We start from the raw sequence: 17,180 nt of genomic DNA, 5'->3' as shown, positions 1-17,180 counted from the left end.
CCAGTTCACTGTGGGCAGTGCCCTGGGCAGGTGGTTCTGGGTGGCAGAAGAAAGCAGGCTGAGCAAGCTGGTGAGCGACGTTCCTCCCATGGTCTCTGCTCCATCTGACCTCTAGGTTCCTTACCTTGCAATCGTGCCCTCTCACTTCCCTCAGGTTGACTGTGACCTGGAAGTTGTAAGAGAAATCCCTTCTTCCCCAAGCTACTTTTGGTCATGGTTAATCACAGCAATAGGAAGACAACTAAGACAACAAGCAATTGGCTACTATAAATATGTTCTAAGCATGAAAAGAAACCAAGGAGGGAATTAAAGGACAGCATGACATCAATGCGTCAAACAGTGTCACTAGACAGAAATTATCTTAAAACTTCCAACAGACGTTATGAACTTGGAAGCTACAGTAAGTAAAGGCTAAGAAGCAGATGTGAGCAGTTAACAGAATCATCTGATGGAAAGAAAGATCCTGAATGGATGCAGAAGAAGGCAAACGTGCTAAGGACTAACCCTTCCAAAGTTCAACTTAATTTCCCAGGATATGAGAACGATACTTTAAGTTTTTTGAGTAACAAAGTGAAATTATTTTGAGCAATGGAGTGATTGCAAGTCATTTGACAAATGCCGATCAAAACCCTATGCTATCAGTTCACACATAAGAGGATGGCTACAGCTAAAAAGGCAGAGCCTGGCAATACAGGCATCTAATCCCAGAGATACATTGGACTAAGACAGAAAGATGAAAGGCTGGCTGAGTAACACAGTGAATTCAAAGTCACGCCCTGCCTGCAATTCTAACTAAATCGAGAAGCCTAGGGGTGCAGTCAATGGATACTGCTTATACAGAAGTCATGAAGCCTGGGCTTCAGTTCCTAGTATCTCAAACAACACCAATCAAAGGAGACAGTAAAAGTATTAATGAGGGCATGGAGGAACAGGAATCACGATACACTGCTAATGGCATGTAAAATGGTGAAACTGCTTTGGAAATCATGTTGGTAATTACTCAAAACTTAAAACAGGGTTACAATATGGCCAAGCAACTCCTTTCCTCTGTCTATTTGCAACAATAACAAAACCATTTTTGTATAAAATTTTCTATATTATTTGCGATAGTCCCAACTAGAAACAATGCCCATCCAAATGCCCATCAACTAGTGAATAAGTAAAATAAATGTAAACTACTCATATAATGGGATAGTATTCAGTCATAAAGAGCAATGAAGTAATGCATGCTACAACATCAAACTACTCTAAAAACATCCCACTAATAAAATAAGCCAGATAGAGAAAGCATTTGGTATATGACCCCACTGCCAAGACACGTCCAGGGCAGGCAACTGCAGAGGAACATATAATACAGCAGCAGTGACTGCCCAAGGCTAGAGATGAGGAAAGGAGAAAGGAGGGCATGGAAGGAGTGACCATCGATGCTCATGCTTTCTCGCTTTTCCCTTAGGAGTACTGAAGCTGCTCTGAGGTGAGGCGGTGGTGACGACTGCACAGCTCAGGACAACTAGGAAGCACTGGACGGTTATCCTAAGAGGGTGGACTTCAGGCCTGGAGAGACAGATCAGCAGTTAAGAGCATCGCTGCTCTTGAAGAAGACCCAGATTCAGACCCCAACCCAGACATCACATGGCACACAACCACTTTTAATTTCAGAGCCAGGGGATCTGATACCCTGCTGGCCTCTCCAGGCACGTGCTGACATGCACTGCACATACATACACTCAGGCACACACATACACATAAAATAAATCTTCTTTAGATGTGAACTGTATAGTGCACAGTGTAGGAATTAAATCTCAATAAAGAAAATTTACAATGGATAGGTTCAGCAACATCGATGAACCTCAAATTCATCTTCTTAGTGGAAAGAAGGCAGATGCATGCATACATACATCACACACACACACACACACACACAATGGCGCTATTTTCATAAAGTTAGAGAATAGATGCAGCTGATTGAGTATTGCAAAGAAGAGAACAGTGGTTTCCGTGCAGGGAAAGCAAAGACACAGAAGATACTGAGAGGTGATGAGAGTGATCATGATGTTCACACAAGTGACCAAACTAACCAAATAAAAACTTATTTTCACTACACGTGTTTTGTTATATCTAATGTCCAACTCGTCACAGTATGTGATGAACATGGACACTTCTGACAGAAGCCATAATCGCGGAAAGGAGATGCCTTGGAAAGACATAGCCACTCCAAAACAAATGACAGAAACCGAGAAAAGCACTATGCACTATACTGCATGAAACTGATAACAGCACACTGGCTTTATAGCAGCTCTAATTATTTATTTAATGCCCACAATAAAAGCTTAAAATGTACTAATTCACAAGTAACATTTCTTACTGTAGTTCTGTGGGACAAGTTCTGGGTTCTTGGGTGTTTTCAGCTTGTAGGACACATCTCCAATATTAACTGTATCACCTAAAAAAGAAGAAATACAATCATTACAGGAGACAAGTGACGTACACCATCCTCTTGCAATGACAATCCTCGGACCTCCAAGGGGGGACACTACACAAACGTACCAGGCACACACCTGACATTGCCATCCACAGTGTAAGCCACACCAGAAAGAAGTGAGCACTGAGAAAATTCACACTAAAGTATATCAACCAGACTTATCTTTTATGTTAACAGCAATACTAATATAGGCAATGACTATACAGAAAAATTCATTTTTTAAAGTTTTAATTTTTTAGCATCTATTCACTTATATTAGGGGGTGTGTATATGTGGAGGTCAGAGGGAACCACCTCACTGACCCTGTTCAGATCTTACTATAGATACTTTTAAGATCTGACTCTATGTTCCCCACAGACTCATGACTTGAACACATAGCTGGTGGCACCGTTTCAAGAGATTCTGGAGGAACCTAGGTGAGAAGAACAAGTCACTGGGTGTAAGCTAAGTCCTTAGGGTATCTCTGGCCATTGTCTTCCTCTGGTTCAGGCCCCTGTGAATACAAGTGCCCTGTGCCATCCATTCCCCACCATAATGGACTGAGCTGTCTGAAACTCGAAGCCAAATAAATGTTTTTCCTCTAAAATATCTATGTCAAGTAATTTGGTCACAGTGGTACGAAAATAATACAGAAAATTGGTACCAAACTGATAGGAGCAAGGCATCCCCATTCTATAGGCATATAGGATTACAGATCCAAGGAAAGCGTGTTTCCATGTCCCAGTAAACTCCACTGTCAGCGCCAAGAACACTGACATTGTAGGACAAACTACATAACTGGTGAACTCAACAGCTTATATCCCAAAACTCTGACCCACCAACCTCTGCTCTCTTTACTTCTTGGTTCTTTCTCTCCACTTGGCACTTCTTGGTGCCTTTCTCCCACCAGCCCCACCCTCTGCATCGTCTCAGTACCTTTCTTCACCAGAACCCACATGCCCCCACATGCACATGCACACACACACACACACACACACAAACACACACACATACACTTCTTGGTGCCCACCTAACATTTCCACCAATGTCTGAAAAAGGTCCTATTTCATGACTTTATTTGTTCTACTACAATAAAAAAAAAGTTTCATGAAACTATTACTACATTAGAACGTGAATCTGTGTTCCTGGTCCACAATCACTCATATGTAACTCCAGAATAAACTTCCTCTTATTCCTTTGTAGTAAGAATTGAAATTTACATTACCATAATTTATGGTTGTTACAATAGCCCAGACACATATTTTTCAGCAGAAAAAGATACTAATAGAAGTAAAAAATAAACCAAGGAATAGATAGGCTATAATCTCTTTATTGGGATGTGTTGTTGTTGGGGGAGGTTATTTGTTTGTATTTGGGGCTGGGTTTTGTAGTTGTTGTTGTTGTTTAAGATGGGGTCTCAAGTAGGCCAGGCTAGCCTCCATCTGGCTATGCACCCAAAATTCTAAAATTACAACACACACCACCTCATCCAGTTTATGCAGTGTTTAAGGAAGAAGCAAAGGCTTTATGAATGTTGGCAAGTGCTCTACCAATGGAGTTGCATCTATAATCACCTTTACTATGATTTTTTAAAAAGTAAGAAAGTTTTCAATATTTAGAACTTAACATCTGATCTTTGCACTAAAAATTACTCCCCAGTTTACTAACGGCAACTTGAAATCAGTCTTTTCCCTCTTACAATGCAACCTGAATGCGGGACGCCCTTCTATATGCTATGAATATGTGTTATTAGCAATGGTTAATAAAGAAGCTGCTTTGGTCTATGGCAGGACAGAATATAGTCAGGTGTAAAATCAAACAAAGATACAGAGAAAAAGAAGGTGAAGTTTGAGAGATGCCAGCAGCCACCAGAGAAACAAGAGGTAACAAGCCATGAGTCTTATGGTAAAATATAGAAAATAGAAATGGGTTAATTTAAGCTGTAAGAACTAGTAAATAATAAGCCTGAGCTAATAGGCCAAACAGTTTGTAACTAATATTAAGTCTCAGAGTGGCTATTCGGAAACTGGTGGGTGGGAAAGAATCCTCCAGTTACACCAACCCATGACAGTCCCAAGCAGCCTTCTCTCATACCCCCTACATATCTACTGCTTCAGGTCTGGTTTTCCACAATTTAGCTTCAACAGAGCTGCTACAACAACCAAATATAATCAGAGACACGTCATGATAGCTACTGGTTAATCCTCTGGGCTTTGTAATGGCCTAGAAAGGATGTTTCTAATCCGACTCCTGCATTTCCTCTCGGGTCTCTTCTCCAACTGTTTGCACTCCTTCAATTCCAGCCACAATCATCCAGAAGACACTTAGGATTAGTGTCTAGTGAAGGTGCTAGTGGGGGTGTTATTGTTGTAGTTAAAACACCATAACCAAAAGCAGTTTGGAGAGGAAAGGGTTTATTTGGCTCACACTTCCACATCTTAGTCCATCATTAAAAGAAATCAGGACAGGAACTCAAACAGAGCTGGAACCTGAAGGCTGGAGCTGATGTAGAGGCTGTGGAGTGATGCTGCTTACTAGCTTGCTCCTCATGACTTGTTCAGTCTGCTTTCTTATAGCATCTAGCACCACAAGGACAGAGGTGGTAACACAGAGATCTGGGCCCTCTCAAACCCATCATCAATCAAGAAAATACACCACAGGTTTCCAACAAGCTGGACTGGGGGGGGGGTCATTTTTCCAACCAAGGTTCCCTCTTCCCAGATGACTCTGGTTTGTGCCGACTTGACACATAGTTACCAGCACACTGAACATGCAGAACCATTTTCCGGCTTTTGCACTAAATTTTCCTACTGAGTGAAACCCTTTCCCCAGGCAGAGCCATTTGTCAGAGTGCTAGGGAGGAGCAAACAGAATACTGGATCATCCAAAATGAGGCACTAAAAGGACATAATCATTAGTTACACACACCATGAGCAAAATCCTGCATAAACATACTTTCAAATTGTCCTTCCCTTTTTACAGCTAAAACTTTCTGGAGAAAAGCAAACTTGCTCCAGAGCTTTCTGGTCTGCTATCACACCCTAACCCCAGCATTCTAGCACAAGCCTGTACTCAGGCTGACTTGTGCTGACCCCTTATGTTCCGTTTCACCGGGAGGGGATCCAGAGAGAACGAGCACATCAGGTACCTAGATCACCCTCTGTGGAAGAACACAGCAAACCTACAGGAGTGACTGACAAGGAGGGATCTGGGGACTATCTACTAAAAAATAATAATCTCAAAAGAACTGAGAGTAGAAATAAACCCAAAATATGCCCAGATAATTTAATATGCTCATCTCCGTAAGTGAAGAAAGAAGCAGGGGATATATGGCGCCAAGACAAGGGGTAGAGCTGAGGACAGAGACCCTGAACCTACTCAGACCACTTAACCTAAAGGCAAATAACAGCATGGTACATATTTTTAATGTGCCTGTAATGTTAGGCCAAAATATTTTATGGCTTGGCATAACACAAACCTCAGTAAATTTCAAAGGATTAAAATCCTGAAGGATGTTTCTTGACCATAATGAAATTAAACTAGAAATCAATGACAAAAAGAGTAAATGGAAGATCCCCCAAACATTTAACCATCAAGCTAGAGGCTCTTTAAAAAGACAAAGGAAGAACCCACAATGGAAACTGTTTTCATTGAGAAATGAGGCAATGATCAACTAACCATGTCTCCTGCAGACACAGAGGAGGCGGCATGACATGGACGTGAACCAGGCATTTCATCATTTCTGCCTGAAGAACCATGAGCTTGTCCATCTTTGGCTAGAGTGCTAGACTTAGGAGCCTTCAAACCCAGACCAATACACTATGGATGCCCCAACACTGCAAAGGAATGCTGGGTGACAGTCCAAGCAGTCAGACGTTTCTGTCATTTCTAGAGTGTTTATAAGTACTTTGCAATGTACTTTTTGTTTACTTAAATAATATGATATACTTCTGGTGTCTTTGATGGGGTTGAAGACTAGACAGTTACAGTTTTTCTTAGATATGATAGCAAGTAAGTTAGTTATAAAATTTTGAATTTACTAAGATAGGATAGATTATATAGTGTTTTCTTTAAACTTACCAGACACAAATTATATGGAATTCAGTACATTGTGAATGCAATCTTTACTTGATAATTGTTCTTTTTTTTTATTTATTTATTTATTTAACTTTATTATGTTCGTTGGTGTGAAGGTGTCAGATCTCATGGAACTGCATTTTCAGACAGTTGTGAGCTGCCATGTGGGTGCTGGGAATCGAACCCGGGTCCTCTGGAAGAGCAGTCAGTGCTCTTAACCGCTGAGCCATTGATAATTGTTCTTATTGTGTACAGTCTTACTATGTTCAAGTTAAAAATTTTCATTTTTGTTTCAGAGAGAAAAAAGGGAGAAATGTTGGGGAATATTATTTTCAGGTGTGTGACTTAAAAAAAGTCACTGCATCTGTTTAACTCTGTAACTCTGTTTAACTTAAAAAAAGGCTGCATCTGTTTAACTCTGTAAAGCTGTGGTGCTGTGGCTGTCTAACACATCTGATGGTCCCAATACAGAAATGAATGGCAGGTAGTGAGGCAGGAGCAAGGATAGGTGAGGCTAGCAGGCAGAGAGTATAAATAGGAGACATCTGAGAAGATGAAAGAGCAAGAGAACAAGGAAAAGAAAACATCAGGGACAAGTCCCCCCAGGCAGTCACAGAGTAAGATACACAGAAGTAAGAAACATAAAAGTCCAGAGGCAAAAGGTAATCGGGATAATTTAAGAAAAGCCAGCAAGAAAAAAGCCAAGCTAAGACCAGGCATTCATAAAAATAATAATAATAATAATAAGCCTCCCTGTGTTTGATTTATTTGGGAGCTGAGTGGTGGGCCTCACAAAACACCATTTGTTCTGCCCTTAACACAGCTCATAAATGTCTATTTGGCTCATCACTCCCCCAAGCGGCACAGCTGCCAGTGGATTGTCGCACATTTATCCACTGTCTATAGACACCTTTACTTCAACCTGGGAAAAACTGGAATCTATACTCTGCCTGTGCACCCATCTCCAGGCAGCTCTTCCCTGGCACTCTGGCTCTGGTGACTGACCTGTGCCTCAGCCTGCTGCTTTTTACACCTCTAATGCACACTCTCCATTTAGGAAACTGCTCCTGGCTTCACCTCCTCCACCCAATCTTTCTCTCTGACACAATCTCCTCTCCCCTCAAGAACATATTATCACATTCTTTTCTGCAAGTATTTCTCATGTTGTATTATAATTACTGATTGGGAAGGCTAGAGAGATGTCTGGCACTTGCTGCTCTTCCAGAGGACATGGGTTCCATTCCCGGCACCCATTGGGCAACCCACAATTGTCTGAAACTCCAGTTCTGGAGTATTTAATGCCCACTTCTGACCTCCATGGGCACTAGGCACACAAGTGGTACACATACATATATATAGGCAAAACATCCATACACGTAAATTATAATTCATTCATTAATTTTAATTCGTTATTATTAAAAGTTAATAATAAGTACTTATTGTTTTTCTTATTTGACAAAGTCTTGGGATGAAGTGATACAAGCCCTTTCCAAGGGCTTGGAGCACAGCGGTCTTTCGGAATCCATTTGCAGTCTTCCACTTCCAAGTGTTCAGAATAGCCCCTTTTTATTTTTTACTACAGTACATCGTGTCAGGGCACCAACTAAAGGGACATCTATGTGTATGGTCAAAAACAGCATCCTTTAAACATTATAACACTATTCAAGTCAAAGTAAATAAAATTGTCTTGAGATATTAAATGTTTGTACTAAAAGCAAAGACTTGCTTCAGAGCTATTTTGGTCAGTGCCAGCTTGTGTCAAATAAAGCATATTATAGAGTAGGGACATGAGTCTTATCAATAAGCCAAGATGGGAAATGTCAGACGGCAAAGAATAGAAAACTTCAAACACAGCTTTTGAACACACTTGAAGATAAGATAACCCTCAGCTTGTCTCAATTCTTATCTTGAAAATATGCTACCGCTTTTTTAAAAAATTCACTGTTGATAGCCAGCAAGATGGCATAGGGGAGGGGGAGCTTGCCTCCAAGCCTGAAGATCTCAGCAAAGCCCTGAACCCACATGGAGGAAGGAGAAAACCAGCTCCTAAAAACTGGCCTGACCTCCGTGTGGTGGGGTAAAAGGGACAACTGGAGCAGGAAACTGACCAATCACTGAGCACCCTGACTCTGAACCCAGAGTCAGAGAAAGAAATACACCCTGTATTTGAGACCTGGGCAGGGGGGGAAACACCTTTATCCCTGAACCCAGGACTAAAGACAGGTGCCCTGGCTCTGAAACTAGTGTCAGAGAAACACACTTTGTCCCTAGAATCGGAGCCAGTGAAAGAAATACGCCCTGGTCCTAAGATTAGAGTCAAAAAGCTAAAAAGGACCAGTGAAAGAAACACAGTTTGGCCATGAGGCTGGAGTCATCTCTGCCCCTGACCAGCTAAACTGACCAATCCCAGAGCAGGGAAAACTTAACCAATCCCGTCCCCCTGGGGAAAAAAACGCTGCCCCTAAGAAGCCCTATATAAGCTTCTCTACCCCTTCAGTTAAGAGCTGCCTTTAAGTGGCAGAGGCAGCCACTCTCTTGGACTCCTCCATCCCAAATTAATGTCTTTCTCAAAAGTCTTGGGTGACAGGCAAGAGCAGAAGAATCTGGCTGGGATGTCCCTTGGGGGACTGAGCTGAAAAACCTTGCTGAGATGCTCCCTAGGGGGCCTCAGCAAGGCGGAACAGAACAGAACCTTGCTGGGACTCTCCTTAAGGGGGCTGAGCAAGGCCAGTGGAGGAAAAGAAAGAACTTTTCTCCTGAACAGGAGGAGATGGCTACATTTTTGCAGGGGTCTTCCCCTAGCACAGGGTTAGTAAAAGAAACATCTTGGGCCAGAGAAGAAGCAGATAGCTCTCTGCTAGGACGCTCCCATAAGGGAACAGAGCAGAACCCAGTTGTAGCAGCTCTCCAGAAGAGCAGGATCCCTATATCCTGCGGGGAGACCATCCCACAGCACCCCAGCTTCCCGATAGTCAGGACACCTTTCCTCCAGGGCTGAGTTGTCCTATTGCAGCTCCAGCCTCCAGAGCTGTGCTATTGTGGCTCTAAGTATATCCTGGCTTCCCGATAAATCAGGATATCCCAATACCACTACTGTACCACATTCCCCTACACTGTGCACATGGGTCTCACAAACACACACACACACACACACACACACACACAAAAAGATACATTTTAAGGGCACTGCTGAACAACTGAAATATTTCATATAATTGATAATTGATGCTTATTCATTTAATGTAATCATTAATTCCTAGTAGAGTACTATAAAACTCTTCACAACAGTCTGGCTGAATATCAGAAAGAACTTACATGTTTCAGAAGAAATGTGTACCTTTCAACTAGATAGGCAAAATCTTATTCTTGAATAACATCATGAAGTATGCAACCACATTGGTCATTCCCCATCATATAAAACTATTTCCATGCCTTTATTATGATAATGTTGAACATCAGTCTCTGCATCAAGTAGATTTCTGCTTCATCAAATACATCAAAAGTATGAGCATGAAGCTTTAAAAATTAACAAATTTATTTCCAATTCTTATAAGTGATTTTTATTTAATTATTCCCCAAGCCCAATCAATACAGCTTTATACACATTTAAAAGAACATCATGTCTGTACCATAGCCCTTGATTCATGAAACTCTAACCTTAATACTGTATTCTTTTTATCAATTTAAAAAGATTAAAGCTACAAAATCATTTATTATGAAATATGTTATCAATGTAATGAATGCATGGCATATATAAAGACAATGGTTACAAATGTAACCACAAAATTTTCTTATTTTTTGCTTTACTGGTTTTAGAAAACCAGTTCACAGATGTCCCAAACTTATTTCGCAACAGTTTTTGAAATTTTCATTCATTAAACTATATTGTACTCAATTTAACTAAAAGGTGAAACTGTTTTTCCTGTCAGAAAGGCAAACTTGAATGCTTGGTTTGACAGTACAGATGCCTTTGTTAACAGTGAAGAGTTTGACAAAATGTATTTAAACATGTCATAAACTAAAGTATACTCTCAATATTTAAAAAAATGTATTAGCAAACGTATATTGAAATTAATAGTTTTTGTTTGTCCCCAAATTCTGGTAAAATATACTAAATAAGGAGGGAGCCATCAAGAATAGAACTGATAATGTTATTTGATAAATTTTGGTCACGTGATTTTAAATATACTGGATTCTTTACCCACTCCCTGACATCAAAATTCCAGCCTCCAACTGAGACCCTAACCCTGACCTTCACACTACATCCTAGAGATGGCATCCTGCACAGAATAGTCAGAATACCCCACCCTCAGGTCACAGTGACTATTTCAAAGTTGAGCAGGTGCCTGAAGACTTGCCATAGGGAGCTTGGAAATTTTGTCATGGTGGCAGGAAAAGATGTTATTTCTTGAAATTCAAGAACGGTACAGGTCTGTCATGGTGGTGCACACCTTTAATTCCAGGGCCCAGAAGGCAGATGCCCATGAATTCCAGGCCAGGCAAGGCTACACAGTGAGACCTTGTCTCAAAACAAACAAACGTTAAGATAAAAGAGTGCAGTTCTAAGGGGCTGGTAAGCCTAGCGCAATTTCCTCGTGAAGAAATCCTGCCAGACACTGAAATTAAGATAGCAGACTGGGTCGAGTGACTGGGAACTGTGAGGTACAGGGACCAAGGGTAAGGCAGGGAGCATACAGCCTTGAAGATGGCATCTGAACCACAGCTATCCAATCTGGCCAGAAGAAATGGGGCACCCCCTTGAATCCAACCAGGTAACAGGCTCTTCCGTGTACATTGTTTCCCCTAAAAACCAAATGGCTGTTGATTGACACTGTCATTCCAGTAAGGCAAAGGTGGGCCCAGCAAGCATCACAATGCCATTTTACAGATAAGAGATGCTGAGGGAGGAAGAGAGCTCACTTTACCCCTAAGGACATTCTGAGAACAAACATCCCAATAAAAATAAGACAACCACTCACAAATGTTCATCAACAAGTGGATTTCAAAGCAAAATTAAGGCAAAAGATTCCCTGATCTTTCAGGCACCCTTTTCTTTTTCCTTTACATTAAATATTAAAGGCAAATCTTGATCTGTCACATTTTTTTCTCTTTAGAATTTCACCAGTTCTATCCTCCGTGGCTCTGGCCTATTAAGACAAGCCAATTCCACAAACCTTTTATTCTTTTCTTCAATGTTTAATCAATACAGAATTTTACAACAAATAGCTGTCAGTTTTATTTTAAACTAGTAATTTCCTTTTTGTTGTTGCTGTTGTTTGTTGTTATTTGAGATAGAGGCTCTCTACATATTCCTGGCTGTCCTGGAACTCACTATGTAACCCAGGCTGACCTTGAATTCAGCTATCCATCTGCCTCTGCCTCCCAAAGGCATATATCACTACGCCCAGCTTTGGTAAGTTCACTTTTTAACTCTTACATTTAGTGTGCATGTGCATATGTGTGCGTGTTTAAACTCACATGCTTCCTGAAAATGTTGCTACACAGCACTCAGAAGGCAGAGGTAGAAGGTTCTCTGTGAGTTCAAGGCCACCCTGATCTACACAGGGGGGCTAGGACATTGAGGACTATATGGAGAGTCCTTGCCTCAAACCTAAATAAATAAAATGTTGCTACAGCTGATAATTTTAATTGTTTGCTAAGCCCTGGAAAAAACTGGCTATTCTGTCCAGATTTTTCAAGATCTTCACCAAGTTCAAAACTGCTGTATACACAATATTTCAGACATTCTCAAATGTGCATGTGATGTCGTAGAGACATGGATTCCACTGATGAGCACGCTAACTTTCACCACACTTGGCACCCAGTTCCGTAGCCTTCCTCAGGATGTGACTGTAATGCTAACGTCAACTTGGACTGAGGCTACCTTTGTACTTTGAGGCCTACATTAATGAAAACCCATCCAACTTGGCTTTTGTAACAGGGAGTCTGAGCCAATCACAGTAGCTTAGTTAGGCCCAGTCACCAGCTGTCAATCAGAGCTGGCTCAGATAAAGCACATGCTGTGCCTTGATCAAGCTGTTTCCACACCTCACTTCTGTGGTCTGGAAGCTGCTTGCCCACATCGGCAGCATCTCTCTGAGTCTCTTCCGCTTTGCATTGCTAATTCTATTAAACTTATTTTTTTTATTTTAACAGCTGCATGGACAGGTTGGCTCAGTTCAGGGTTCTCACCAGCAATACAGCTGACGTTTTGGACGGGATGATTTCTTATTTTGAGATGTTTTTCTGTGCTTGTAGCAGGAGCAGCTGGGCCCACTGATGCCAATAGCATCCCCTCCCTGGGTTCATCTCAGGTATTGTCAAAGTCCCCAGAGTAAGGGGAATCACACAGGCTACAAACCAATGCTTTAGTGACATCAGTTTTGTGTTTTGCTGTTTTGTACTAGAGACTGACTGAAGAGCCTTGCCCAGGCTAGGCAAGCATTCTATCACTGAGCTATATCCCCATTTCACATCATTTTTTAAGAAGTATACAAACCTTAGAGCAGATGTAAAAAAATAACAACAACATCTAAATGTATCACCGGGCAGTGGTGGTGCACACCTTTAATCCCAGTACTCGGGAGGCAGGGACAGGAGAATCTCTGTGAGCTCAAGACCAGCTTGGTGTAGAGAGAAAGTTCCAGGACAGCCAAGTCTACTATACAAAAAAACCCTGTCTCGAAAAACAAAACAAAAATTTGAATGTATCAACAATGTCCATCTTAAGTCTGGGTGTTCCTACTATGACTCTTCCTAATGATTTATAAGGTTACAACTATTCTAGATCCTACTGTCAGACAATTGAATTCACACTGGAACCAGAAGATCCTGTTCCATATAGACTATAACTACCCCGTTACAGTCAAAGGACAATGAGCTCTACAAGGCATAGATAAATACCTGGCAGATACAGAGTTAAGACTAAACCATCGCCACCATTCTCAGTCACAGGACCATTTCTACTATGGCCCAAGGACACAATCTTCAAGTCAGAAAACATGTAAAGGCATGAGTATCATTTTCACCGTTTTATATAAAAATATTTGAAACAGACACTTTATATGTCCAAGAATGAGAAACTGGTAAAATAATCATCGAGGTAAATATCTGAACTTAATATCTAATGTAAGTGATCATACAGGGCAACGTTACGTAAATGTTCTCAGTCATGGATATTATAATAAATTACAAAAAAATCCAATCTGTACAAATACCTATGTATACAAATAATTACCCATACAATTAGATAAATACAATCTGACAGAATCAATACCAAAAAGGTGATGATTATTAATGTGATGGAAGGACTGTTTTGCAGTTTGTCTGCATTTTTCAGTTTTCTAAGTGAAAAATGTGTGCTGAAACATTTTAGCGTTTCTATAAACAAATCTACTCTGTACATAGACATCGTACAAGAAAGGAGCAGTGAAAGCTACGGAACAGTCAGAAAGGCCAGCAGGAATGGCAGGATTTATAGAGTTGTTTCCAAGCTCATCACTTCGCAACCTCCAGTCCTACATGCCTGCTGGCTCCATCTGTGATGGTGTCACCATGATCTGTGTCCACTACTTGGTGAAGCAGATAGCCTCCTTGCTGGCTGACAATTTGTCTTTAAAACCAAGAATTATCGTTACCAGTAATTAAAGCATAAAGCAATAAAGAATTTACAAGTTAGGTTTCGTACCTTCAAACAGAAAAGGATAAAAAGAAAAGCAATAGGCTTGAGAGCTTGTGGACTGGTTTTGTTGTTTTTTTTTTTCTTTTTGGGGGGTTTTGGTTTGGTTTGGACTTTTTTTGAGACAGGATGTCTCTGTGTAGGGTTGTGCAGGAACTGTGATATAGACCATCCTGTCCTTGAACTCACAAACCTCAGGAGTGCTGGGAGTAAAGGCATACCCCAACTTATGCAGCATCTTTTTACTTTTTAACATAAATGTCCTTCTCCTTTTTCTTCTTATCAGGCTTAGTAGACATACTGTTTTGAAAGCCAGCAAAGCAATTGCAACCTGTTACAAAAACACTCCATGAACTTTAACCTAGTAAGCCACTGAACGCTTGCTTGTTAGGTACAGCGTGTTGACAAGAACCAAAAGAACATACAGACAAGACAAACAGGCATGCAGTAAGGAGAAGAAAAGTGCATGACTCGATTCTGTTTTTCATGTACTTTGTGGTTCTTTTTTTTCACACTGCTAGGAAGCAAAGACAATTTACAAGCAGAAGAGATACAGTGAGTCTGGTCACATGGTGGAGTACAGCTGAGAATCTTCCCAGCATCAACACTAATCCATCTCAGCATGCTGTTCTCTATGTTATGAGGCTTGTCTGTATATGACCTCTGGTTCCAAATGTGCCACTCTAACCTTTAAGCCTTAACCTTAGGCAACTGAATGGCCAGGAGTTTGCCTTTTATTTCGGCATAAGGGCTCTTACTTGTGCCCAGATCTCTGGGTAACTCAACTTCGTTTGCCCAGTTTTCATAGCTCCAGTGTTACAATCTTTGTTAGAGCGAGAAAAGTCATGTTAGTGCAATGCACTTGCTATGGCCTGGCCTGCCAGAGCCAACCACTGAGTCTAAGAAGTTGGAATGCTGCCCAGAGTATGCTCACGCCTCACATGTGAAACCACACTTGCGCTTCATGGGATAAGACACAAAAGCTGAGGACATTTACAACCACCCCTACTACTTATTCTAACAGAATTCTCAAGTCCATACTCATGTGTTTGTAATGTTTTCACACCCAACAGGTAGTATAGTGTTCAGTACAAGAATAACTTTCACGTTTTATAAAACTTCTTTTCAATGAAATGCTGTATCTGCTTCCTCATGGCTCTAAAAGCTAGAGAGAACAAAAATGGATTCCATTCAAAACTACCCAACTCCAAAACCTGTCGGATTAGGTCACATTTCCACCCTTGACCTCTGCCTTTTAGGACAGAGGAGCACATTATCATTTGGACATAGAGTAAAACCTCATGGAGGCACAAACTGGTGGATCCAGTCCCTGGGAGACTGGGGGTCTGATCTACTCAACAAATCAATACATTGATGGACTCAAAATTGATGAGGTGACATAATTTGGAAAGGATACAAACAAAGAGTAGAGGCCTAGTTAGACAAATTGGAACCTGTTTTTGAAAAATAGGTCTTATCGCTGAGGCCTCTCTGCCTCGCTAGGAGAGCAGCTTCGCTTTTGCTAAGCCCACCTGCCACCATGATTTCCTGCCTCCACACAGGCCATAGCCCTGGAGGCAGCAAGCAAACACTGAAACATCAGAAACTGTGAGCCAAAAGAAATCTTTCCTTGTTTTAAGTTATTGGGGTGTTTTGTTTTGATTTTTGGTTTTGTTTGTTTTTGTTTTGGGGGGATTTTTTTTGTATTTTGTCACATGTGTGAAAAGTGAGTAAGAGAATGGAAAACAAATGACCTAGAAACTATGTTTCGAGGCAAGGCAAGTTTTTGAATGGCAGTTTCACTGTGCAATCGTCAACGAGGCACTTAATGTTCTTCCTGGGGCTCATTCACTCCACCTGTATTCAAGAATTTTAACTAAACCTATGACTTTCAGATTGAAGAACTCCTGAAACCGTGTCTCCTGTTAAACTTGGGCAAGTCCATGGATATAGGTTCTCCAGCAAGAATGTATAGGTGTCTATGCCATCTCAAGCCCTACTTGGCTCAAGTCCCAAAACCGGCTACCGAACCCCTGGGAGTCAAAGATCAAGGTCAAGTGAGGGTTTTAACGGCTCCCAAAAGCTACTGCATTAACCTGAGTGCCCCTCCAGTCTAAGTAAGGATTCTTGCAGCAAAACCTCCCGTGGGAAAAGAGGAAAGCAGTTGTTCCTAGACTGATCAGAGACCTTAGTCCAGACCCCTCAGGTTTCAGTGTGGAGCCCAGGGGGCGCCAGCGCTTTGCCCCACAGCACGCGGCAGCGAGGGGAGGCAACGAAAGCAGCAGCAGCAGCAAAGGCGGCGGGCCCAGTTACCTGAGTCTGTCACCCCGGCGGCGTGCATCAGTCTGACCTCCAGTCGCTGCCGGTCCCCACCGGGCCTGCCCCGCACCACCTGCCGCAGGAGCAGTCGCACGCGCCGCGAGGCCACATCGCCGAGGCCTCCCGGGACCCCGAGGAGGAGGAGGCGGGACTGCATGGTGCAGGTGGCACCACGGGGCACCTCCGGGGACTACGGGGCCCGGCGCCGTCCCGGGACACTGCAGGAGGCGGTGCGGCGAGCAGAACAGGAAGCGGCTGGGAGGCGGGTCCGCTGGAAACTCCTTCCCCCGGCGCACCGGGCTCCGCGGTGTGGGGCCGGCCCGGGGCGGAGGGCTGGAGGGATGCCAGCCCCATGCACCACCCCAGGCGTGGTCACCCCACGGACGATCCCGAGCTGGGGAGATGCCAAAGGCCCTTAGCACCCAGCGTTCAGCGCTTGCAGTGCTTCTTTCTTGGCTGTGAGCCCAGTGTGTTAGGACGCACTGTGGGCTTTCCCTGAACGCTGCTTCTGATCTTTTTCGGAATTGAGAAAATACACGGCAGATTATGGAATTTCACCTATTTGAATTCGTTTTCATCTTCCCAGGGTTTCCATACAGCAGGCTTTGAAAGCCTCCACCTGTGTCTTTTTAGCCTTCCTTTGTG

General features: G+C 42.3%; 1 protein-coding gene across 2 annotated transcripts in view; it reads right to left on the bottom strand.

The window, feature by feature from the left end:
- Positions 1 to 16,835, bottom strand: part of Vwa8 (von Willebrand factor A domain containing 8) — a 322,040-nt gene extending 305,205 nt beyond the window's left edge. The window contains exons 1-2 of one of the 2 annotated variants that reach the window (XM_041665254.1): positions 16,530 to 16,835; positions 2,366 to 2,443 (exon numbers count right to left, since the gene is read on the bottom strand). In XM_041665254.1, coding sequence (XP_041521188.1) covers positions 2,366 to 2,443; positions 16,530 to 16,692 — 241 coding nt within the window. In that variant the 5' untranslated portion in view covers positions 16,693 to 16,835. The remainder of the gene's footprint in view (positions 1 to 2,365; positions 2,444 to 16,529) is intronic. The other variant, XM_041665244.1, reaches the window with a different exon arrangement.
- Between the last annotated feature and the right edge of the window lie 345 nt (positions 16,836 to 17,180).

This window comes from Microtus oregoni, unplaced genomic scaffold (genome assembly GCF_018167655.1).
Source record: "Microtus oregoni isolate MIOR12 unplaced genomic scaffold, Mior012 000001F_ref0000356, whole genome shotgun sequence".
NCBI lineage: Eukaryota > Metazoa > Chordata > Mammalia > Rodentia > Cricetidae > Microtus > Microtus oregoni.
Note: the sequence above shows the minus strand (reverse complement) of the source record. Positions and strands in the feature narration are given on the sequence as shown.